The sequence below is a fragment of the Drosophila kikkawai genome, chromosome 4, assembly GCF_030179895.1.
Source record: "Drosophila kikkawai strain 14028-0561.14 chromosome 4, DkikHiC1v2, whole genome shotgun sequence".
Taxonomy (NCBI): Eukaryota; Metazoa; Arthropoda; class Insecta; order Diptera; family Drosophilidae; genus Drosophila; species Drosophila kikkawai.
The window spans coordinates 1355194-1381967 of NC_091732.1; the positions used below are offsets into that span (position 1 = coordinate 1355194).

Sequence of the window (26774 nt, forward strand, 5' to 3'; positions counted from 1 at the left end):
TAGATGTAGAGAAAATGTAAAGCTGGGAATGTAAAACTGTAACTCCCAAACTGTAAACATAATAAGTATAAGTAAAATGTAATGAAATTCTGTTTTGTGGTGTGGTTTCAGAAATTAAATCCATAATATAAACATCAAAACCAATCTGCAAGGGTATACAAACTTCGACGTTCCGAAGTTAGCTTCCTTTCTTATTATTTATTTATTTTTGTCTACACGGGGGCGCCATGCATTTTCTAATCAGTTTATTAGAAACAAAACCGATAACTAGGTGCCAAGAAATAATTTTATTTTCAAACGGCGAAAACGAAGATTGACAAATGCGTGTGCTTGTTATGAATTCAATTTTGCGAATATATTTCACAGAGCCTAGTTTAACTAATGGGGCGAAGAAGGGGCGAATTCGCAAAGAGCGAGAGAGAGAGCTTTATTATGTTCCCGCCTTCGCCCTAAACCACTTTACACTATACTTTATAATTTCTTCTAAAATCAAACAAATTCTTAGTTGAGCCAATAAATTTGAAAAAATCTTTTTGAATCTCCAAAATACCGGCTTGTTAATTTATATAGTTATTTTTCCTAAGATATTGTCAAATTATACACACTCACAAATGTCGTTTAACTACTCTAGCGTTATATATAAATTGGGTTTACGTTTCGTAATCCGGCCCTAGAAAATGTCCTATTCTAGATTTTGAGACTCAACTTAAATGTTGAAAAAATTCGGCTTTTGGGTACTTTTGAACATAGCTTGCAAATAAGTGTTAACAGTTTTTTCCTCTACGCTCTACTCGTGCGAAAAACAGACAAAAATGTTAAATTTTCGCTCTCGCCGACGTCGTTTCTGTTTGCTTTGGTTTTCAGTCTATGCCCTGCAGTACCATTCATAAACATTTCATCAACGTTTCATCAATACTCGTAGGGGTGTTGTTAATGAATCATAGATGAATTGCCATACAAACTGTTGATGAATTTAACATGGGCATGTCCTAGGCTGTCATCAACAGCAATTCATCAACATTTCATCAACAGACCTGAAGGTCTGTTTGCTAAGTATATACATCGATGGTCTATTTTGAAAATATCGACGGGCATCGACATCGATGTTTTTTGTCGAACTTGCATCACTAGGCTGTGGTTCGTAAATACATTTTTCCCTTCTATCTTCTATATCTTATTCTTTGTGTATTTTCCTTATGCTATATGTATTTTCCTTTAGTTTAATTTTTGACTTCAAGATGTTCCTTTTCAATTGGTCAAATTTAGTAACGTGTCGACATTGACTTTTTACTTTGTAGATCTATCGATTTTTTTAGCTAATGCAATACCAATGTCATAGAAGTTTCATTGAAAGTGATGTATAGTCATCCTGCTCGCACTTAGGTAAAACTATATCGTTCCGTCGAATCTTTAATTTTTTTTCCTAATTTTTTGTTGTATTTTTTATTTTAAAGGCTCAATATCTTAAGAATATTGTGTCCAAGTTTTACATCGATCATATGAGAATTGACGAATTTATGCAGAGTTGAACGAAGGTTGTCTGGTGTTCAATGCATGAGAATCACAAAGTTTAAAGCGCTCTCCTGAAAAATGCCATTTTGAAAATCGGTGTACACGATAACTCAAAATTTACTGAACCAATTGGTTTGAAATTTGGAAAATAACTTCTTTAGGTAATTCTACAGGTACTCACGTCGAGCTTTTTTTAATTTTTATTTTTATTATATTTTTTATTTAACTAATTAACTTAATTTTTTTTTGTCAAAAATTGGGGTTTTGACTTCCAATTTTTATAAAAAATCGGGAAAAATTAAAAAAATAAAAATGCTTCGTGAATACCTCGGGACAATTATCCTTTACCGAATGAGGTATAACTCCTATACCTCTAAATATTTCTCAATACAAAATTTATCAAAAATTGTTCAAATGTTCTATTAAATGGTATTTAATTCATTAAGCTAACTTTAGTCGTTTCACATTTTTTTGAAAAGTGGGCATTTTTGCATCGAATTAACCTTACCCCCCCTTAATGAATCCTCTAATTAATGCAATAGTGTCATAACAGCATTTGCAGGAAATTATTTTAATTAATTCATCGATTGATTTTTGGTGATTTTGTCACTGATGACATCCTAGGACATGCCAATGTTAATTTCATACGTAATTTGGAATAGAACGTCACGGATAATAAGACAACAACGACAAGTACGTTGATGAATTACTTATGAATTTTACTGAAAGAAAGGTACTAACTGAAATTCGGTACAAAAAAATTATATGTAAAATTTTAGACAATACTTTATTAACGCGCAATATATTGTTTACGAGGTATCTTACAGTCGACTCTACTGGACTGTAGCTTTTTATACCCTTGCAGGGTACTTAATATATATACTTCAGTCAGAAGTTTGCAACGCAGTGAAGGAGACGTTTCCGACCCTATAAAGTATATATATTCTTGATCAGCATCAACAGCCGAGTCGATCTAGCCATGTCAGTCTGTCCGTCCGTCCGTCTGTCCGTTTCTACGCAAACTAGTCCCTCAGTTTTAAAGCTATCTGAATGAAACTTAGCATATAGTCTTCTATATACTCTCACTGCTATATATGTCGGAACGTACGACTATATCATATAGCTCCCATACAAATGTTCGATAAATTTTTAGAAAAAAAATTATAACTTTGCTGTTTTTCAATATTTTTGCATCGTTTTTGAGATATATTATTCCAGAATTTTGGTAAAAATGTTATGAAAATCGGACGACTATATCTTATAGCTGCCATAGGAACGATCGGAAAATGAATAGGAAAAAAATTATAACTTCGTTGTTTTTCAACATATTCTTATCTACTTTTAGATGTAAGCTTCTTTTATTATTTCAGAATTTTGTTAAAAATTTTATGAAAATCGGACTATATCATATAGCTGCCATATAAACGATCGGTAAATGTAGAGAAAATGTAAAGCTGGGAATGTAAAACTGTAACAGTCAAACTGTAAACATAATAAGTATAGGTAAAATGTAATGAAACTCTGTTTTGTGAGTGTTTTCAGCATTTAAATTTATAATATAAACATAAAAACCAATCTGCAAGGGTATACAAACTTCGGTGTGCCGAAGTTAGCTTCCTTTCTTGTTTTAAAATATATTACATTTTTTTTTTAGGTATTAATTATACAATATGGAGAAATGGCATTCTCAACCAAGGCTTTGTCGCTGGATCAATGGCTATGGTGTATATTCTTTGGCATTGGCACCCTGGTTTGGGGACAACTTATAACCTCAGTGCCTACTCGAAAATTACCTAAAATATTATCGTGAGTAAATGTTTGCTATTACGCTTAAAAAACACAATTGCTACTCGGTAAATTACGTAACTTTTTGGATATTTTAACTTAATTAATACTTAAAAATATGAAATAAGGCAAAATTCCAATCTGTAATTATAACTTGTATTTAATTGTTTATGTTAAATTAAAAATTGATATGTATTGCTTTTACTGTATATGTTAAATTTAAAAAAATAGTACACTATAATTCAGTATTTTAGATTTTATGTATAATTAAACAAATATATTATGGTCTGACGCAGTCTTTCTCAAAGAATTGAACCACAACAATCTACGTTAGTGTAAATATGTATAAATAACAAACATTAAACTTTGTCGTATTATACGATTTGGCCAACTCTGGTCATTTAAGGTAATATATAGCAAAGGTCTTCCCCAAGTGTAAGTATATGATAAGTATTTTAATTAATTATACAATTTTATTAATGCAAGTAAGCCAATTAATATATATGTATATATAAATTATATAAAACAAGAAAAGAAGCTAACTTCGGCACGCCGAAGTTTGTATACCCTTGCAGATATTACATATTAGATATTAGATATTAGATATTAGATATTAGATATTAGATATTAGATATTAGATATTAGATATTAGATATTAGATATTAGATATTAGATATTAGATATTAGATATTAGATATTAGATATTAGATATTAGATATTAGATATTAGATATTAGATATTAGATATTAGATATTAGATATTAGATATTAGATATTAGATATTAGATATTAGATATTAGATATTAGATATTAGATATTAGATATTAGATATTAGATATTAGATATTAGATATTAGATATTAGATATTAGATATTAGATACTAGATATTACATATTAGATATTAGATATTAGATATTAGATATTAGATATTAGATATTAGATATTAGATATTAGATATTAGATATTAGATATTAGATATTAGATATTAGATATTAGATATTAGATATTAGATATTAGATATTAGATATTAGATATTAGATATTAGATATTAGATATTAGATATTACATATTAGATATTAGATATTAGATATTAGATATTAGATATTAGATATTAGATATTAGATATTAGATATTAGATATTAGATATTAGATATTAGATATTAGATATTAGATATTAGATATTAGATATTAGATATTAGATATTAGATATTAGATATTAGATATTAGATATTAGATATTAGATATTAGATATTAGATATTAGATATTAGATATTAGATATTAGATATTAGATATTAGATATTAGATATTAGATATTAGATATTAGATATTAGATATTAGATATTACATATTACATATTACATATTACATATTACATATTACATATTACATATTACATATTACATATTACATATTACATATTACATATTACATATTACATATTACATATTACATATTACATATTACATATTACATATTACATATTACATATTACATATTACATATTACATATTACATATTACATATTACATATTACATATTACATATTACATATTACATATTACATATTACATATTACATATTACATATTACATATTACATATTACATATTACATATTACATATTACATATTACATATTACATATTACATATTACATATTACATATTACATATTACATATTACATATTACATATTACATATTACATATTACATATTACATATTACATATTACATATTACATATTACATATTACATATTACATATTACATATTACATATTACATATTACATATTACATATTACATATTACATATTACATATTACATATTACATATTACATATTACATATTACATATTACATATTACATATTACATATTACATATTACATATTACATATTACATATTACATATTACATATTACATATTACATATTACATATTACATATTACATATTACATATTACATATTACATATTACATATTACATATTACATATTACATATTACATATTACATATTACATATTACATATTACATATTACATATTACATATTACATATTACATATTACATATTACATATTACATATTACATATTACATATTACATATTACATATTACATATTACATATTACATATTACATATTACATATTACATATTACATATTACATATTACATATTACATATTACATATTACATATTACATATTACATATTACATATTACATATTACATATTACATATTACATATTACATATTACATATTACATATTACATATTACATATTACATATTACATATTACATATTACATATTACATATTACATATTACATATTACATATTACATATTACATATTACATATTACATATTACATATTACATATTACATATTACATATTACATATTACATATTACATATTACATATTACATATTACATATTACATATTACATATTACATATTACATATTACATATTACATATTACATATTACATATTACATATTACATATTACATATTACATATTACATATTACATATTACATATTACATATTACATATTACATATTACATATTACATATTACATATTACATATTACATATTACATATTACATATTACATATTACATATTACATATTACATATTACATATTACATATTACATATTACATATTACATATTACATATTACATATTACATATTACATATTACATATTACATATTACATATTACATATTACATATTACATATTACATATTACATATTACATATTACCATATAAAAATAAGGTTTTTAAATTTTATCAAAAATAAACAATTTTATGCTATGTATGAATATACATATATCTTTCAATTTTTCTATTCATTATTGACCAAAATGAATCGATTCTTAATGATCCTATGCAAACTGCAATTACAAACGGGCCGAAACTAGCTTTGTTTCTTGTTATAATTATTTATTGATGTTATTATTGTCGATAAAATATATATTACAGATGGGGGCGTGGACATCCCGAGGAATATACAGATGCCATGAATTTGGGAGAGGAGCGTTTCGATTCAATTGATTCGGATAAGAAGCCGAGAGCTGGACAGATTTTATGGATTCGTGGCTTAACACGATTGCAAACTCAAGTAAGTTCCGTAGTATCGTCGTTTTATTTGAAATATCAATCAAGTAGTATGAACCTACACATTGGGAGGATGATAACATTTTTAATGGGTTTATGGTATATACATATATATTTGCTTAAGTTTATATTTTTATTTTGGTTTAATTTATCCATTTAATTTTTAAACATTCGATCATACATTTTGACATAACTAATATATATTTTATTTATTGTTGGTAAAGAAGAACAGTGCGTCTTTATATTAAATCGATTATAAATCGAGTCACAGTTTGATTAACTAGAAGCAAAAGTCCAAAACTGGTCATCGTTTTTCTGGTTTCGCATGCACCAGGTCTTTAAAAAACTGCTTTTCTTATTAATACTTTAACTTCGGTTAATATATATATTTTTTGTATTATTTTGTACAATTTTATTTGTTAATTTATGAGATGCCTGTGGAAACACTGTTATTAAGATTATTTTAAATTTATTTAAAAGAGATTAGGAGCTTAGAGATTATAAATTGAAAGAGAAGAGACTATATAGATATCCGAAAAGGCATGAAAGTGTTTGAAGAAAAAATCCGTCTTAAAAATAATAATAAAAAAACCAAGGTTTTTATATATTCGGCAAAAGCCGAAGAGAGGAAACCCCTATTGGCGTCCTATGAATGTATGTAAATAAATTTGCCTGTGAACGAATTTTATATATTGGAGGTGTTATCATAATTCGGAAGTACGAATTCCTTGTTGCTCTCTTTTTTTAGATTTTCTGTAGATCGGATTATATATAAACTTAGATATAGAAACATATCTTGGTGTTAAGCTCTCTTTCTCTAATATCTACTTAGTCTATTCCTATTTTCCTCTGGCTCTCTTGACTCTCTTTCTATAATATATATCCTCTCTTTATGAGTGTATTTTTTTTGTCTGCTTATATATAAAACATAGCATTTATTGTTTATAACCTTCCTACGTTGTTAAGCGGTTTTAAATAAATCAATTTATTAGAATATTTAAGAATAGGAGAGGTTTATTTTTTGTTGCATTTTTTGCAAGGAGAGCTTTTGAAAAATTACAAATTAGAGCTATACCAAATCTACCATATAATGTAGGCAATACCCAAATTTCTATGCACATCCATACCTTTTACATTGTTTTCACCATTTAACAGAATAAATATGTTAGGAGAAAGCTCGTATTCATATACACTTCTTTAATAATAACACTTCTTTAATAATAACTCATTAAAAATGTGTTCTTGGGACACAGGAAGGAAATAAAAACAGCTTTAAATTGTTTACTTTGTAAGTTGTTAATTTCATAATAAAAATTAGAATAAACTAAATATAATTAAAATAATAAAAATTTCAAATTTTTTCTATGCACACGGTTTACGTTTCATGAGGCGTTAAAATGTGTCAAAACAAGTTGTTTGTTATTTTATGACCGAAACTTTTCAATTTCGATATGTACAAATAAATCCTTTACAGAATTATTTGCGTTTAGCCTCCGTATTTTTTCTTGTCAACCTGTATAATTAATCACTACACACGACAGTTATTATTTATTTATTTAATTTTTATTTTAATAAAGAATACAATTTATTTTATTTATTTATTTTTATTTATTTATTTATTTTTATTGTAATACATTGAGCCAGAGCGCCTACACTCAAAAGTTATTTGCGAGCTCTCCTCTAACATAGAATAGATTTATTGATCTCCCTAGTTTTGGTTTTTAATAACAATAATTACTAAGGTATATTTACATTGTTTTATTTTTTTTATTAACACAAAACCTGGATGTTTCTAATTTTATTTATTTACTTTTTTATCTCATTCAAGATATGGTTTCGGTAAACCGAAAAGTATATACTCTTTCATATCTAAACATATAAATACCTATGACAGCCCAGAAAAAGCCAATTAAAAGTTTGAGTAAATAACAACTCGAAATAAGAATTTTCCAATGTTTAACAAGGTCCAAAACCCCTGACCGAAAAAAGTATAAAAAAGTTCGATGAAAAATAGAAAAAGGTTATAAGCTTTGTTTCCCTGAATTTCAGAGATTTTAAAGGAACAAATTATTTGTACTATACTATCCTCAAAGGCAATTAATAAAATCGTTATTACAATACCAAAAATTAAATTATTTAAGCTTGAAAGGCCATTATAGTTTTGTTTTTATTTTAAGTATATTATTATATTTTGAAGACCATAAAATATATTATTATATCTTTAAAGACTATACAAAATTGGTTATTATCAATTTGAATAGTATTAGATTTGTAGTTTTTTTAATAACTTGGAAAAATCACAAACATTATTTTTGAATAAAAGTCATTGGAAGGGAGAGTGTATACAAAAGCTTAAGACCTTAAAAACGTACTTATTCATTAAAGCAAAGAATATAACATGCAAGAAAAAGCAAGTCCAATAAACCTTATATTTATTAATTTTATGTACTATCTCGTCCTTTTAACTATTCTAATTGCTAATGCTAAAACATTCCCGATTGATTCAACCAAAATTAAATTAATAAATGTATAACAAATATTCAAATCATAAACATATTAAATAAAAAAATAAAACAAAATATCTAAAAAAAAAAAAATAAAATGATAAAACTATAAATAAATATTTGAATTACATATTATAAAAAAAAAAACCTCCTTGCGTGCAAACCGAGCAGATTTCAGTACCGGTAAGAATTTGTGAATATTATTTTTTTAATGTATTGGCAAGCTTAGACAAGTATTTTTTTTAAATTAATATAAATAATTAGCTAACAATTACTGATTCCCCTTTACATCTATAGCTTTCATTAAAATTTCAAATTTCATTTAATTAAACTCGCACTATCGACATGGACGAAAATAAATGTGTGTGTGTTTGGTTATTGACTTTTTAATTAGCGAATTTAAAATGTTACCTTCAGATATATACTATATTTATAGAATGGGTTGCCACTAAAAATCATATAAAAGACAGTGGTGATTATATTTTATATATTTGTTTCAAATAAAATTCTGTGGCAACCCTAATGTACTGTATATATCCCAAAAGTTTTTGTTATCTTTTATTTAGTTAACATTGATTTACTAATTTCAATTATTCTCAGTTGCTACTGTGTACAAAATTGTAATTTTTATGTGTTATTTCGAAAATAATATTTATAAAAACAGCCGTGTTTCTTGTTCCTATATTTCACACTTAGCACTTTATTAAATGTATGTTTAGGGAGGGGCTGATTGAGTGCTTTTTGATATAAAAAAAGGGAATAATATTTTAATAAACTAATAATAATACGATAGTTCATATGTTTAGCTAGAGATATTACATATGACAGTTGATGATTTATAAATCTACAGCAATGATTTAAGATATTCACCCTGGGTTTTTCCGGGATCGAAAGTATTAGTTTTTGGCGATAAAGGTTAAACACTAATAACTATATAAATAATGTACCTGTTTAAAGTGATGGGCGATTGATATTGAACAGGTATGTATTTGTATATTTGCTGCAGCAGACTTTAAAGATGTTCATATAAATATGAAATGTATAAAAATAGTTTTTTTTTTTTGCAGTTGCAAACAGTTAAACGTTAAGGAATTATCTTAGAACACTAAAACTTTATGTTAACGCTTCATATTTCCATTTTTAATTATCAGGCAATATTCGATATAAAGAAAATGGATTAAATCAAATATACATATAGTAATATACATATATGTAATATGGAGTATATATATAATATGTATATATATAATATGTATATATATAATATGTATATATATAATATGTATATATATAATATGTATATATATAATATTGTTCGAATTAAGCGCCTCATCCAAAGTACCAATCTGGTAACTTCATCTGAGGACCGTTTTGGCCAGCATATTATCCTCAACTGGCCACACTTTTGATTTCAGTCTTGCGCGGCGTGTTTTCAAGAGCAGTCGATCTTGCGTGCCATTCTTTTGTTCTCCATTCAATATATAATAAACTTATGTATATGTATTAATCCGAAAAGGCTTAAGTGTACTTATTTAATCCGGATACTCATGCACCTGCGTTGGGGGGAAAATCCCAACAAATATGTATATATATAATATGTATATATAATATGTATATATATAATATGTATAAATATATTATCAAACAAATAAAATTAAAAATTTATATATACACTCTTGCCCACAATTATACGACACCTCTGATTTAAAGCAGAATTTATTATGCTGCAATTCTGCATACGTGATTTTGTTGTTATATACCTTCCTAGGAGGGTGGTCCGAAATAAAATTTTCAGGATGTATAGTTGTGTGACACAAGCCCCCTAATTATTTTATATACATACATATGTATATATACATATATATACATATATATGTATAGATATATATGTATAGATATAAATATATATATATATATATATATATGTCGCAGATTACTTTGATAATTCAAATTATAACGATTTTGTGGGTACACACTTGTTTCATTTATTATTGCTTCTTTCGTGCGTGGCATACACTGTTTTGCCAACGTAGCCTGGGCGTGGGTATGAAAGAGACGGATATTGTTTTCTGAGAACTCACCACACCTGCGTGTGTGTTGCAAGGTAAAAAGGAATTGAAAAAGAATGACACAGCGTTTTTGAGTGGCAAGCAGACTGGTTGAATAATTGAAGAATCATGCCACGCGCCAGGAAACGTTACGCCGAAAGTCCAGATGAGGACTCCGATGGTGGATCCTCGTCATCAGAAGTGGGATTACCTCCGCCACCAACCAACGATGCAAATCTTTTTACAATTCTGGAGCTGCAAAACCGTAATTTCGTCGAGTTGATAAAAGAAGTACAGCGCTCTCAACATGAACCAAAAGACACCAAAACCATCGTACTGCCAAAGTTCAACCCTGATCGTGCAGGATCAAACGCACTGTCCTGGTGTTCGACTGTCGACTACATTTTGTCTGAAAACCAGCTGGAGGGCAGCGCTCTCGTAATGGCCCTCAGCAACTCATTGGAAGGCATCTCACTGGCTCTCGCAGACATGTTTTCCCGGCATTTCATGGACGCAGTTTCGAGAATTATTTTTGCAATATTTTTCCGGAACTGAGACTTTGGCCGCGACTGTCATGAATTTGCTAAACGCACGCCCAAATGAAGGAGAGTGCTTGTCGTTGTATGGGAGCAGAATGGTCACCTCACTAATGGCCCGCTAGAAGTCGCTCAGCGTCGAGCAGATTGCAGTATCCGTCACGTTGGCACATGCAGCTGGGATAGATAAACGGTTGCGCCGTTTGGTTTTTACAACGGACATCAAAACCAGAAACGAGCTTCATCAGGAACTCAAAGCTTTTTCGTTTGACGCCAGACAGAGCCAGCATTCGAGTGACAACGCACCAGCACCACAAGGGAAAAGATTCAGACCCATGTTTAACATCACGTGTCACAACTGTGGCAAACCCAGCCACAAGAAGGCGGAATGTCACTTCAACAAAGAGACGACTCAGCGTCCGCAGCCTCGTCATCAACAATCTGGATACACTGGAGGAAGAGATCGATCATCCGTCATCTGCTACAAATGTGGAAAAGCTGGACATGTATCTACGGTCTGTCCGGATCGTCAGGAGCGCCCGCCGACCAACAGCAATATCAAAAACGTGAACATATGCACCGTACTCGAGCCCTTAGGAACGTTGCGGCAGTTTGGTGAGTCGTTCCAATTTTGCTTCGACTCCGGAGCCGAGTGCTCACTCATCAAAGAGACGGCATCACTGAGATTATCAGGGACTAGAATAAACAACGTAGTGACATTAAGGGGTATAGGTGGTAACTCAGTTTGTAGCACTTTACAGATTATTGCAAATGTTTTGATTTGTGAGCGTTCGTTTGAAATTTTATTTCACGTAGTTTTAGATAATCTAATCATATCAAATATGACGCTCTGATTGGTCGCGAAATTTTGAGCCAGGGCATTGGCGTGACAATTACATCAAACGCGCTTACTATATTTAATGAAAAGTCTATATTACCTGTCGTAGTCTCCGAATGTACTCCTGACCTGACTGATGTTGATACCGATTTGCATGGACCAGATAAAGATAAATTGCTGTCAATATTACAGAAGTTCTCAAATTCGTTCATAAACGGTATCCCACAGAGCCGCGAATTTTGTACTGCGGGACGGGTTTTAATAAAAAAATAAATAAATACGAACACGTTTAGTTTTTCAGTGGCGAATCATAACTGATTTGTCTTTATTCAGAAGTCGTATTTAAAGGTTTTACATTTGGGTTACAATTGGTTGGTGTTGGTGTACTTAACATGAATTAGCTTATTCTATATGATTGCGAAACATGCTGATCAGACTTATTCTACATGTCGGTGGTTTCGTTATGAACCCGGAAGCTTACAAGAGTTTAATAACTCATGTCGCGAAATTGTTTACTAAAGGGCGATGAAATTAGGTTACGATTGTGAAACCTGATGCTTACATGAGTTTATTAACTCGTGTCGCGAAATTGCTTACTTTACATTTATAGAGTCCAATAACTCTTGAACTGTCTGGCTAATTGGTTTTGTTTGTGTATTATGGACTGGGAGTGAAGTGGATCTGTACATAACTTCTCCCCCCTTTAGAAAAGAATTCTCCTGAATTCTATTACTGTTCAGTTGAATTTTAATTTTTTTGTGTTTTAATACATTCAGGGTTGTTAATATGATTATTAATACAATTACAGCGGCATTAAAGGAGTAGATAATATCTTTGTGTGTCTTTAATTGTTTAATGTTTACCCAGTTTATTTTATTGTTTTCTAATATGCTTTCAAAAGTAATTTGTTTTGTAAAATTTTGGATTTGTTCCTTTTTTTCGAATAATATTTTTTCATTTTCTTCTTCGACAGTGTTGGTAAAATAATTATTATCTATACCTATTGTACAATTTACAAAATGTATTAAGGTGTTATTTACAATTTGTATTGTTTTGTTGTTACAATTTTGATATAATGTTTCGTTATTCGCATTATTTATTACTATGGTTTCCTCGTCTAGTTCTATTATTTCCATCTCTTTACTTTTTATTAGTTTACAATTGTTTTTAATTATACAATGCTTGCTGTTTTTCATTTCTTTTAATTTTTTATTACTTTCGTATGTGTATGTAATGTTTTTATATTTAAATATAACTTCGGACTTGTGATCTATTTCAAAATTTTCATTATTAGGTACGGGAATTATTTGTTGAGTTTTTATTGTAATAAAGTTTGTAGGAATTTCGATAGCGAATATTAATAGATAATTTTTCAAAACTGCTGTAGCTAGCTTGAGATTATTTAGTTTGTTGAAGGTAATATTATATTTTGTGATCTCATTATCTGTCAATATGCTGGGGTGTAAGATATTGTATCTGGCGGATGCAACATTGTCTTGTAAATGTTCTATTTTATTTCTTATTAATTGAATTTTTATTTGTTGGTCATAATATAGGTTCTCCTGATTTCTTGTATTTTCATATTTGTTAATTGAACTTAACTGACTTTCTATAGCTCTCCTGTCTGATTGGATTAAATACCTTATGTGGCTGATTGTATCGTTGAAATATGTGTTAATATAAATTTGTTTGTTTACTAACTCATTGGTTTCTTGCATGTTTTCCTTGAAATTTGATAAGTGATTTTCTATAACTTTTCTGTCTTCTTCGTCTATTGTTCCAAACAACCATTTTGCTCCACTGCCTACTGCATTAACCAGTCCTCTTCTTTTACGTGTATGGTTATCATATAATGTGTATAGTTTATGTTTTGTCTCTGTTAGTTTTGTCTCTAATATATGTTTGTTGTCGTTGTTTAACATTTGTATGTTGGTTTCTAGATCACCTAACGTGTCGTCAACGTCTTTTAAATTAATTATGTGAACTATTATGTCTGTAGTCGTTACTATAGCTTGGTCTTTTATATCTATTAGTGCGTATCCGTCTTGGTCAAGTATCTGTTGAGTCGTCAATGTTCCTGATATTGTCGTTATTGTTAACAGCATTAATATTGTCGTCATCAGCGTTTTCTGTAAATTTGTAAGCTCGTTTAATATTCTTTGGGTCAATACCTTTAAGTTTTGCCTTTTTATATTTTGGAACTTCTTTGTGTCTGACTGCCTTGTAATTTTTTATAAATCCTTCTTTTCTAACATTTTCTCCTTAGCATTTTCAATATTTTCTTTAATTTTTGTCAATTCTACTTTATTATTCTGAGCTTCGTTGGGAGTGCATTTGATTGTAGAGTGATATCTGTCATTGTAATTTCTAATTGCCTTTTGCAATAACTGTTTTATTGTCATGTTTAATGTTTCTGTTTTTAGTGTTACCCTAAGATTTTCTGCTAATGAATTGTGTAACCTTTCTATGTCAGAATTTCCCGTGTGACTATTTGGTTTAGTTAGATGTAATTCTATTCTTTCTTGCATTAATAATTCTTTAATTCTGATCGAATTGAATTCGTTGTCCGCTATGATTTTATCTGGTTTACCTAGCTTTGTGAAATGCTCTTCTAGTTGTTCTACTATGGTCATATGATTTCGATCATTTAGTGAATATGCTGCTGCGAACTTGGTAAATTTGTCTATAATTGTTAAGAAATGTGTATTTCTTACTACGTATGTGTCTATATGAACAATTTGATTCTTATCTGATGGAGTTTCGGTTTTTTTGAATTTGTTCTTTATAGGATTTCTATCGTATTTTATTTCTTTGCACAAATCACATTGGTTTATAACCATTTGCACCAATTCTAGTAATTTTGGATAGTATATTCTACTTTTTAATTGGTTGTATGTTTCCTGAATGCCTGAATGCATACTTTCTTTTACATGGTAAAACGATATTTGTTTGACTGCTTCTGTTTCAGATTCCATGTCCTGAGCTCTAAGCGTGCATTTAATGAATTCTATTTGTTTGTCATTTGAAAACATTTCTATTAATTTTTCCTGTACTATATTGTATTCGTGGTATGGTAGATACGAGTAAATTCCAATTCTTCCTTTGCCTATATATTTCTTAAAAATCTCTCCCATCGTTGGAAAATCATGTTTAGCTATAAAAATTATTTTTTTATCTTTTATTGTTTTAAATTCTTCTGTTTTACAATTTGTAATTATTATTTGTGTTCTGTATTTATTAACTATTTCCTCCTTTATGAAAAAATGATTGTGAAGGTTTTCTTCAGCTGAGTGTATTGTCGCGTTTGACGAATTATCTTCTTTGTCTTCTAAGTTTGCGATTATATTTATTTCTGACATGTTATCGTTTTTTTCGTCCAGTGTGTCATTTTTGTTCTGAATGAGGTAGTCATTGTCATCGAGTCTGCTCAAGAAATCGGCTACTCTATTTTCCTTTCCTTTTAAGTAGTCAATCTCGAATTGGTATTCTCCTAGTTTTAATAACCATCTTTGATGTCTAGGTGAGATATCTTTCCCTTTATGTTTCGAATGCAAAAATTTTATAGGCTGATGATCTGTCAGTATCTTAAATTTCCTTCCATACAAATACGGTCTAAGATAATTCACGCTCCAAAGGATTGCCAAAAATTCTTTATCGGTAGCTGAATAATTTCTTTCATGCGTATTAAGTGTTCTGGATGCAAAACAAATTGGGTGGCCCTCTTGTGATAATACCGCACCTATTGCATAATTCGACGCATCAGTCGTAAGTGCAAATGTTTTCTCAAAATTGGGAAATCTAAGTATGGGGTGTGAACTGATCATATGTTTTAATTTTTCAAATGCTTCTACATAAGTTGGATCTTTTGGGTTTATTTTCACATTTTTCTTTAAATATTTTGTTATAGGTTGCGCTACTTTAGCATAATCCTTAATAAATTTTCTGTAATATCCAGTTATACCTAGGAAACTTTTTATCTGTTTTTCTGTCCGTGGTAGTACTAATTTTTCTATAATAGCTATTTTATTGGGATTGGGTTTAATTCCTTCCTTTGTCAAAATATGCCCAAGAAATTCTGTTTCCCTTTTCATAAAATTGCATTTATCTATTTGGATCTTAAGATTTTTCTCTTCCAAGATTTTGAAGATTTCTTTGATTGTCTGAATGTGTTCTTGCAGCGATGTGCTAAAAATTAGTATATCATCTAGATAAACGACACATTTTTTATTTATATGGTCTCTCAAAATTTCGTTCATAAGTCTCTGGAATGTGGCTGGGGCATTTTTTAACCCGAATGGCATTCTTATAAACTCATATAAGCCGTGTGGCGTTACAAAGGCTGTTTTTTTTCTATCTTCCTCTTTAACTAAAATTTGATGGTAGCCTTTGGCTAAATCTAACGTTGTAAAATATTGAGCTCTTCCGAGTTTGTCCAAAATTGATTCGATATTTGGGAACGGAAACTTGTCATCTATCGTGATTTCGTTTAGTTTTCTATAGTCAATTACTATTCGATACTTCCTTTTACCTGAATTGTCAATTTTTTTCGGTATCACTATTAAGGGGCTTGAATATCTTGAATTACTTTTCCTTATTATACCCTGTTCTGTCATTTCTTTAATTTGTCTCCTTACTTCTTCTTCATGTTGAGGTGGATACCTGTATAGTTTTGAATTTAATTGTTCGTCCGTGGTTGTCCGTATCTCATGTTATATTTCTGTCGTACTTGTCAATATGTCTCCCTCTTTAAAAAATAATTTACTAAACCTTTGTATAATAATTTCGATCTCTTTTCGTTCTTCTTTATTTAAATGATCAAGTTTTAAACTATCAAGGTTTCCTTCGTTACTTTCTAAAGTACACACTTCTTTGTATTGGTAAGGGTTATTTATTATTGAATTTTCTTTATGATTTAGCGTTAAAGTTCTTTGTTCCAAATTAATGTAGGCGTTTAAAAAATTTAATAGGTCTATTCCTATAATGAAATTATATTTCCTTCCTGTAAGTGGGGCTACTTTCCATCGAACCCTCGCGTTACCTGGTAAATTGAATTCTTTTGGTGCTGTTGTATGAATTTCGTGTTCTATAACGTCTTTGCTATTTATGGTACTGTAAGGTATTGGTCTGTTTAGTTTTCTTTTTGGGTAGTCATTGAGTTGGTCATTTACCAGACTTAAAGTGGCTCCTGTATCTATTAATGCAATATACTTTTCATTATTTATGTTTAATTCTATTAGTGGTAGGTATTCCGAGGCTGTTTCATAAAAAAAACTGTATTATTCACCTCTGCCTGTTGGTCGCACTGATAGTTTGAGCCGTTGGTATCGTAAGAGTCGTCGTTTGTTCTATTTTGGTCGGTCTCTAAATTGTCAATTTCCATCGGTTCTACATTTCCTGGCCTGTACTGCCTAGTTTGTTGTGAACCTGATTGCTGATAGTTTTGATGTTGCCTACTCTGTCCTGAGTTATTACTTCTTATATTTTGTTGAGCATTGTTTTGCCTAAATTGGCCTGAATTATTATTTCTGTAATTCTGTTGTAAGTTCCTTTGATTTTGATTCCCATCTTGATTTCTTGAATTTTGTTGATTAAAATTCCTATAATTTTGTTGTTGATTAATCTGATTATTTTGTTGGGTATTAAAATTTCTAAAATGTTGCTGTTGATTATTGTTTCCCTGATTTTTGTTGGAAGTCCCTGTCTCTAGATTGTTTCCGTTTGGCCTGCCTTTCCTATATTGGAATCTGATGCAACTGTTTTCGTATCTATGTACGTAGCATCATTATTTTTAAAATTTCTCCTAATCCTCTTTCTTCGTATATTTTGTCTAGTAATGTACCCTGAGTTATTTCTTTAGCTGCATTTACTAGCAAGCTTTCTACATTACTTAAATCTATAAAGTTGTCTTGCTTATGGTAGACTATTAATTCATCAGTTTTATATTTAATATTCTGCAGCTCCACTGCTAGTTCGCTCACCGTGTTCACTCTCAGGTCGCAGATCCTTCGGTAGATTTGGTGTGGTTCTGTATCGGGTCGGTAACGTAGTTTCAATGTTGCCTTGATTAGCTCCCAGTTGTCGGGTTCCGGTACGTTTATTACTACATCCTTCGCTTGTCCTTGAATCGTCCTGTAGAATATGGTCCTGGTGGCTTCTCGTTTCAGTTCCGGATCTTCGATGGATTGGAGCAGATACTCAACGCTGCTGAAGAAGGAGTTAATAGAGATGTCCCCTGTTCCTGTGAACGTCGCCAGATGGTTTATAGTTTTGAACAGCCTTCCTTGTTGGGCGTAGTTGGCAGGGTTATTTTGTAGTTGTACATAGGATTGTTGGAGTTGCTCCAACTGCCTTTCCCTGATTGCCAGTTGCTCCAGGAGGTCTGCCTGTGGCATACGGGGGTTTTCCTGTGCCATTCTTGCCTCGTATCTATTCGCTCGGTTCCGTCTTCTTGATGCCGTCTTGGATGGTGGGTCAATTTTAGCTTGACTTAGAAGTCCACTTATTTTTAGCTGAACTCCCTCGACGTCCTTGTCAACTTATTTTTAGTTGAGCTTCCTGGAATTCCTTGGCTTTAGAAGTCTACTTATTTTTAGTCAAACTCCTTCTAAGTCCTGGTCAACTGATTTTTAGTTGAGCTTCCTGGGATTCCTTGGCAACTTATTTGTAGTTGCACTTTGTGAGTTATTTCACTGCACGTGTTTTTGTCGGCCGTTTGTAAGTTTAAAAAATTTTTTATTTTCCGTTTCTCCGTTTGTTTAAATTTATTTATTTATTCGGTTCGATCACTGGATCCTTTTTAATAAAAAAGAATCCTACCGGCTGCGCCAATTTTGTACTGCCGGGACGGGTTTTAATAAAAAAATAAATAAATACGAACACGACGTTTAGTTTTTCAGTGGCGAATCATAACTGATTTGTCTTTATTCAGAAGTCGTATTTAAAGGTTTTACATTTGGGTTACAATTTGATGGTGTTGGTGTACTTAACATGAATTAGCTTATTCTATATGATTGCGAAACATGCTGATCAGACTTATTCTACATGTCGGTGGTTTCGTTATGAACCCGGAAGCATACAAGAGTTTAATAACTCATGTCGCGAAATTGTTTACTAAAGGGCGATGAAATTAGGTTACGATTGTGAAACCTGATGCTTACATGAGTTTATTAACTCGTGTCGCGAAATTGCTTACTTTACATTTATAGAGTCCAATAACTCTTGAACTGTCTGGCTAATTGGTTTTGTTTGTGTATTATGGACTGGGAGTGAAGTGGATCTGTACATAACTCGCGTGACCACGGGACAGCTAGAAATTCGATTGATTGATCAAAATAAGACGGTTCAGAGGCGCCCTTATCGTTTGAGTGTGGAAGAAAAAGAAAAGGTTAGACATTCTATTCAAAAGCTTTTAGATGCGAACATAATAAGACCCAGTTCCTCTCCCTTTGCGAGCCCGATGTTACTTGTCCGGAAGAAAAATGGAACAGACCGTCTCTGTGTTGATTATCGGGAGCTTAATGCTAATACTGTTTCCGACAAGTACCCATTGCCACTCATATCGGACCAGATAGCTAGGTTGAGTGGTGCTAGTTTTTTTACGTGTATTGATATGGCCAGTGGCTTCCATCAGATCCCAGTACATCCAAATTCTATTGAACGGACAGCTTTTGTAACCCCAGAAGGGCAGTACGAATACTTGGCAATGCCCTTTGGGCTTAAGAATGCGCCTTCTGTATTCCAAAGGGCCATTAATCTTGCCCTAGGTATTCTGACTTTTAAATATGCCATTGTCTATATGGACGATGTAATGATAGTTGCACGAACTAAGGAATAAGCTTTTGAGAGAGTACAAATCACCTTACAAACATTAGCCGAAGCAGGATTTTCTTTCAACATAAAGAAATGTTCTTTTCTCAAATCTTGTGTAGAATACTTAGGTTTCGAAGTTAGAGCAGGTGAAATTCGGCCGAACCCCAGGAAGATACAAGCACTCGTAGACTTACCGCCCCCGCAGTCCGTCAACCAACTGAGACAATTTATTGGACTGGTCTCGTATTTTCGTCAGTTTGTACCTAAGTTTTCACAGTTGCTAAAACCTCTCTACGCATTAACTTCCAAAAATATGTCATTTTTATGGAAATTAGAGCACGAGCAAATACGACAGAAAGTAATTTCTATCCTGACTAGCGAACCCATACTGACTATCTTCGATCCACAATTTCTTATTGAGCTTCATACAGATCCGAGTGCTGACGGCTATGGCGCAATTTTGTTGCATAAAATCGAGCACAAGCCTCGAGTTATCGAATACTTTAGTAAACGGACCTCGCCAGCGGAATCTCGCTACCATTCGTATGAGCTAGAAACACTTGCCGTTTACAATTCCATTAAGCATTTTCGCCATTATTTACATGGTCGACATTTCATAGTGTTTACTGGCTGTAATTCGCTCAAAGCCTCTCGTACAAAATCAGAACTAACTCCGAGGGTTCATAGGTGGTGGTCGTATATGCAATCTTTTGATTTTGATATTCAGTATAGGCCAGGCGAAAGAATGGCTCACGTAGATTTTCTGTCCCGAAATCACATATCAAAAGATCGCATCAATTCAAAGGGTATAGTGGAAAAACATATAAATTTGACAGAAATCACTGATAATTGGTTGTTGGCTGAGCAGCAACGCGACGAAGAGACGTCATCTATTATTTTTAAATTGCGTAACGAGGATATTTCTGACGATTTGGCCAAAACGTATGAATTAAGGGCAGGAACACTGTATAGGAAAATTCAAAGAAATGGGAAAACATGTTGTCTCCCTATCATTCCAAAGCCGTTTAGGTGGTCCGCCGTAAATAATGTGCACGAGTCCATTATGCACCTTGGTTGGGAGAAAACCCTTGAGAAAATGTACGAGTACTATTGGTTTGACAAGATGTCTAAATATGTTCGCAAATTCGTCGACAACTGTATTACATGCAGACTGTCAAAGCCCCCATCTGGCAAGGTACAAGCCGAATTGCATCCCATACCGAAGATCGGCATCCCGTGGCACACGATCCACATGGATTTTACAGGGAAGCTTAGTGGTTAAAATGATAATAAGGAGTATATAATCGTGTCAATAGACGCGTTCACGAAGTTTGTTTCCTTGTCACATACAGTGAGGCTAGATACAGAGAGCTGTATTAGGGCATTAAAATCGGTAATATCATTGTTCGGTGTCCCTTCACGTCTGATTGTAGATCAAGGACGTTGTTTTTCTAGTTCAGCATTCCGTGATTTCTGCTCTTTTCAAAAAATAGATTTGCATTTGATCGCCACGGGAGCTTGTCGGGCCAACGGCCAAGTAGAGCGTGTTATGAGTACCCTAAAGTCCATGCTGACGGCGGTTGAAACAGGTCAGGGGTCATGGCAGGATGCTTTATGTGAAATACAACTGGCTCTTAATTGTACGCACAATAGAGTGACTAAGGTTAGCCCTTTAGAAATGCTTATTGGCAAAGAAGCAAGGCCATTCGGTCTCGTACCTGTAGTTGAGAAAGATAATGTTGTTGATGTTGACAAAGTTAGAGAAATGGCAAAGCAAAACATGGAAAGGAATGCTCATTACGATAAGACTAGTAGTAATCGAACAATTAGAGGGGGATCGGTATAAACTTAAGGTATTAAATAATAATAGGACATATAAATATGCTCACGAATTTTTGAGACGTATCCATGAGAAGGGGATTACCACAGATGATGAGATTGATGATGAAGAAGTCATAGAGTTGAATGATGAAGGTGGTGATGAAGATGCCACAGAAGCCGGTGAGGGCTGTGATTTTGTAATGAAATTAAATTTTGGAAATGATCGGAGATTTGTTATTTGGCCGGCTTATAAACGAAAACTGGGAGCTATTTATGATGGCCGGTTTGTCAAGAGAAAAGCTGTGGGCTAAATGAACTCATTTGTTGGCTGGCCGGTTTATCTTGAGGATGACTGTGGGCTAGTAGTTGGCATGATTTTTGTAAATGAACAAAGAATATGAAATATGAAAGAAAAAGTTGAATAATTGTAATTGTTTGAATTTAAGTTGGTGGTAATCCGGATCTCATGGCAAAAATTGTTTAAAAGTAAGAAATAAGAAATTTAAGAGAAAACTTTGAAATAATTTTGTTTGATTCTGAAATGATATAAGAAAATGAAATGAAGAAAGAATGTATTTTGCGAAACCCGCTTGAATTTGAATCTGTATAAAATAAGAGAATGAACTTGTAAACTGTTTTGTTATAGACTCACGAGGACGTGAGATAGGTCAGGAAGGCCGTGTCGCAGATTACTTTGATAATTCAAATTATAACGATTTTGTGGGTACACACTTGTTTCATTTATTATTGCTTCTTTCGTGCGTGGCATACACTGTTTTGCCAACGTAGCCTGGGCGTGGGTATGAAAGAGACGGATATTGTTTTCTGAGAACTCACCACACCTGCGTTTGTGTTGCAAGGTAAAAAGGGGTTGAAAATGAATGACACAGCGTTTTTGAGTGGCAAGCAGACTGGTTGAATAATTGAAGAATCATGCCACGCGCCAGGAAACGTTACGCCGAAAGTCCAGTTGAGGACTCCGATGGTGGATCCTCGTCATATATATATATATGTCGGCGAGTTGGTTGCTAAGTGCAAATTTGGAAAGCTTGTTGCTATGGCAACAGAACTATTCGGCATGCTCAGTTATTGGTAGCCTGTAGGTGTCGCTGGCGCGCAGGCGCAATGACAGTTGAGTAGGTAACAGGAGTGTTACTGAGTGAGGTCTGTTCGACTGTCGCAACAATAGGAGAGAATGAGAGAGACAGCTTGAGATTGTCTAGGAATGACATCTGAGTGAAAAGTAAGAAAAGGTGAAAGGGCCACAGGAAAAGTGGCGTGAGGACAGATTGGATTTGACTGCGCAGGCGAACAGAACTCGCTGGCTCGACTACGGTTAAATTAAATTACGGTTATCTCTGACATCAGAAGTGGGATACACCATAGCCTCGCGGGCATTCTGATAAAGTGATTTTCGGTCGATATTAAATTCAGTAGCGCATCGAAAGCTTGCGCAGCCGCGTGGTGCGAGACACCGGAGTCGTGATAGGCAGTCAAATGCACTGGTCGCGTGTTGAGCCGGACGGTTGCAAGTGTCATCATTGTCGGCCAGAAAATTTGGGGAAGAATGGAAGACAACAACAACAGCACACTGGCGGAACTGCGGCTGAAGTGCGGATAGCTGGAGTGACGCACTTCAGGCGTGATAACGGTGGTCACATTGCATCTGTGTGCACGAGATGGGTATCAGCGGCTGCGAGCGGCAGCGGCAGCTGCATGTAGAAGCGAGTTGATTTGTGTGATTCAACAGTGACAGTATCGGGTGAGCCCTTTCCAATTACTCTTTGATTTGGGAGCTGAATTGGCTAACAGATGGGAATAGAGATGTGTTTGATTGCAGTGTTGTTTGCCCATCTGCCTTCCCATTGGCGAGCCCTGTGCTACGATAGGTTGTGCTTAGACTATCGGAAGCAATATTCGAAAATGGTTTCGGACAGTGGCCTTTGCCGCTTATGTCAGACCCTGTGAAGGAAAAATGTTTCTGTTCATGATAGAATTATACAAGGTAGTCCACTCGACTGCCGAAGTCGTTCGGGTTTTGGTCCATTAATGTCAGTGCATGGCCTGCTTGTCGAACTGAAAGGTTGTGTGTGGACGGTTTTTTTTTTCAGAGCTTTAACCCTTAAGTGGCCAAGAAAAAAATTACATTTACATACGTAGATGAGGTTTCGCATGGAGGTCTGATGAAACCATCATCGACATTTAAAAACAAAATAAATCAACTCGAATTTATATTTATTATTTTATTATATGTATGTATTATTATTTATTATTTATTTTAAGATACGCATATACTTTGGAATTAAGAGCTTAAACAAGAGAATTGCTGTTAAACAACAAAAACAAAGAATTATGTCAAATTCAAAACTTATAAATATAAAATTATAAACAATACAACTCTTGTCATAACTAAGGAAACTTTTAGCCCCATGCACCGTGTACGGGTTAATCGAAGCACTATGTTGCCATTTCACTCACACTAACTATTGAATGCTATTTCACTCGCACTTACATCAGGGGACTATGATTTTGCCGAGTGGACTACCTTGTATAATTCTATCATGTTTCTGTTGAAAAATAATTAATTAAAAAAAATTACGAGTTGCCGTCTGTTTGGTCTGCCGTGCCGTTTGGTTTGTAGAGTGCATCTTCTACCTTCGTCATGCAATTGTTAAGGCGTTTGGAATTTATCATGATTATTTGCGATAGTTTACATAGATGACGTGTTAATTATGGCAAACTCGGAAGAAAAGGCTTTCCGAAGGCTGAAGGTTGTATTAAATGTGTTGACTGTACCAGGGTTGCCATTTAACGTTACCAAATGTGGGTTTCTTGAACCTACTACGCAGTATCTGAGCTATGAGGTGTGCGGTGGAGAAATCAGACCCAATTCCTAGAAAATCCTTACGTTAAAGGTCCGTCCTTTTAATCGGTGCAATTAAGATACCGTCGTAAGACCATTTATTGAATTGGTGCCTTATTTTCAAAAACGTGTGCCTCGATTTTCTCAGATCATGAGACAGATTCTTCGGCTTCAAGTATCTTTAAGTGAATTGAAGATTTTTAGAGATTGGAACGAACGTTTTTAATATTATTACAAGTGAGCCTGTAATCGTTATTTGTTGGTTCGCAACATTCGATAAAATTTGAAACAGATGTAAGCTCTTGTGGATATTGTGCAATGCTAATACACTTAATTAATGGAGACACTTATGTTAGTGGAGTGTATGGGTGGAACTATATACGATGTAGAGTTCAAATGGCATTTATATGAATTGGAAATATTGGCTGGCGTACAATTATTCTAACATTGTGGTATTATTTGCCCAAATGAGAGTTCGTAGTCTATACCTATTGTAATTGTAATGATTTCAAAAACAAATTAACTGAAGTGCATCATAGAATAGAGGAAGAGAAAGCGCAAGGCAAATGTGAAATTCTTTTTGTGCCCAGAATTCACGTGACTGATTTCAACTCCGATAAATAAAAATAAAGTGGCAGAAAAACGTCTGAACTTGGAATAGAAATCTCAAATGACCGACTGATCAACATCAGGATTCAGGATTTATTGATATAGTTTATAAACAACTAAAGGTAATTGAAATTAAATTGAGTTACGAAGAGGAGTATTGAAGTATACAGAAAGGTGTGAGGCAATGTTATCTGCCAGTAGTGTCCCTTAAATTTGGTTGATTATTAATCAAGGTTATAAATCCGTTATGTATTTGGGTGGAAAAAAAATAGACTCAGCAAGATTTATCAATATTGTTGGAAATGACTAAGTTTAAAGATTGTTGAAGGTTGTATCATATGTAAAGTTTTGAAGTAGTCATCTGGCTGGATACCAGGACCGCAGAGGTGATGGCAAGATGCTCTCGGCGGGGTGCAACTTGCGGCGAACTGCACAGTTAGTAGTGCAACCAACGTAAGCCCTTAAGAGATGCCAATCGGACCCACCCTTTGGGCTTGATACCACCACATGACACAGAGAAAAGTATAGAGAAAGAAATTTAAAGTTACGTTATGCCGGTTCGGTAAAATTATGGAAGGAAGAGCACAAATTTTGTTAAGGCAAGATTAACTTAAAAAGAGATAAAGAAATGAAGATGGAGATCGGTACATGTTAAAATCCTTAACAAGCAAAAGAACTTATAAGTATGCGCATGAGTTTTTTGAGGGCATTGCCAAATAGACAAAATAAGCAATGACGTTGATAAAGATTTAGACGACTCAAGTGGAGATGCGTCTGATTCCCATGTGGGGAATGATGATATGGATGGCACGGTTGATGCCTTGGAATCCCAAGAGGGGATATAATGACCGCACCATAACAGAAGGAATTGTTATGGCGGGGGTCAGTATGTGGGTGTAAAAGGAAATACACCAGTTGATAAAGCTATGTAATTAGAGAAGTCTGAATTGTAAATTATGATTAAAATGAAGATGTAATTTGTTATGTTATCATGAAACCAAGATGCTTATTTTGTCTAAATGCCTCAATACTTACATATGTTTAGAAAATTAATGAAATGTTTGTTAACAATAAAATGTAACGAGTACTGAAATTTGAGAATACTGTGATTTAAAGTTAACACACGAGGACGTGTGATTTGTCAGGAAGGCCGTGTCGGATCACATGAAACAGGGCCTACTTTATTCCTATAGTCAGTATATGTGAAGCGGAGCCTTTTGAAATATGAAGAGAGCTTGTACTCTATAGGTTCGAAAGATTATCCTGCAAAACTAACATTTGAAGATGTTGGGTTTGTGCGGAAGAGAGCTTGTACTCTATGGTTTCGA

The 26774-nt window shown here is 32.5% G+C and overlaps 1 protein-coding gene across 6 annotated transcripts in view; it reads left to right on the forward strand.

Moving 5' to 3' along the window:
* The window catches only part of LOC108071476 (plasma membrane calcium-transporting ATPase 2-like), a 103191-nt gene that overhangs the window by 33653 nt on the left and 42764 nt on the right, over window positions 1-26774 (forward strand). For all 6 annotated transcript variants that reach the window (XR_011445462.1, XM_070287588.1, XM_041776718.2 and 3 more), the window contains 2 exons: window positions 3167-3318; window positions 6284-6422. Coding sequence is in view for 5 of the 6 variants with exons in the window: in XM_070287588.1 (XP_070143689.1) it covers window positions 3167-3318; window positions 6284-6422 (291 nt within the window). In the remaining variant the exon portion in view is untranslated. The remainder of the gene's footprint in view (window positions 1-3166; window positions 3319-6283; window positions 6423-26774) is intronic.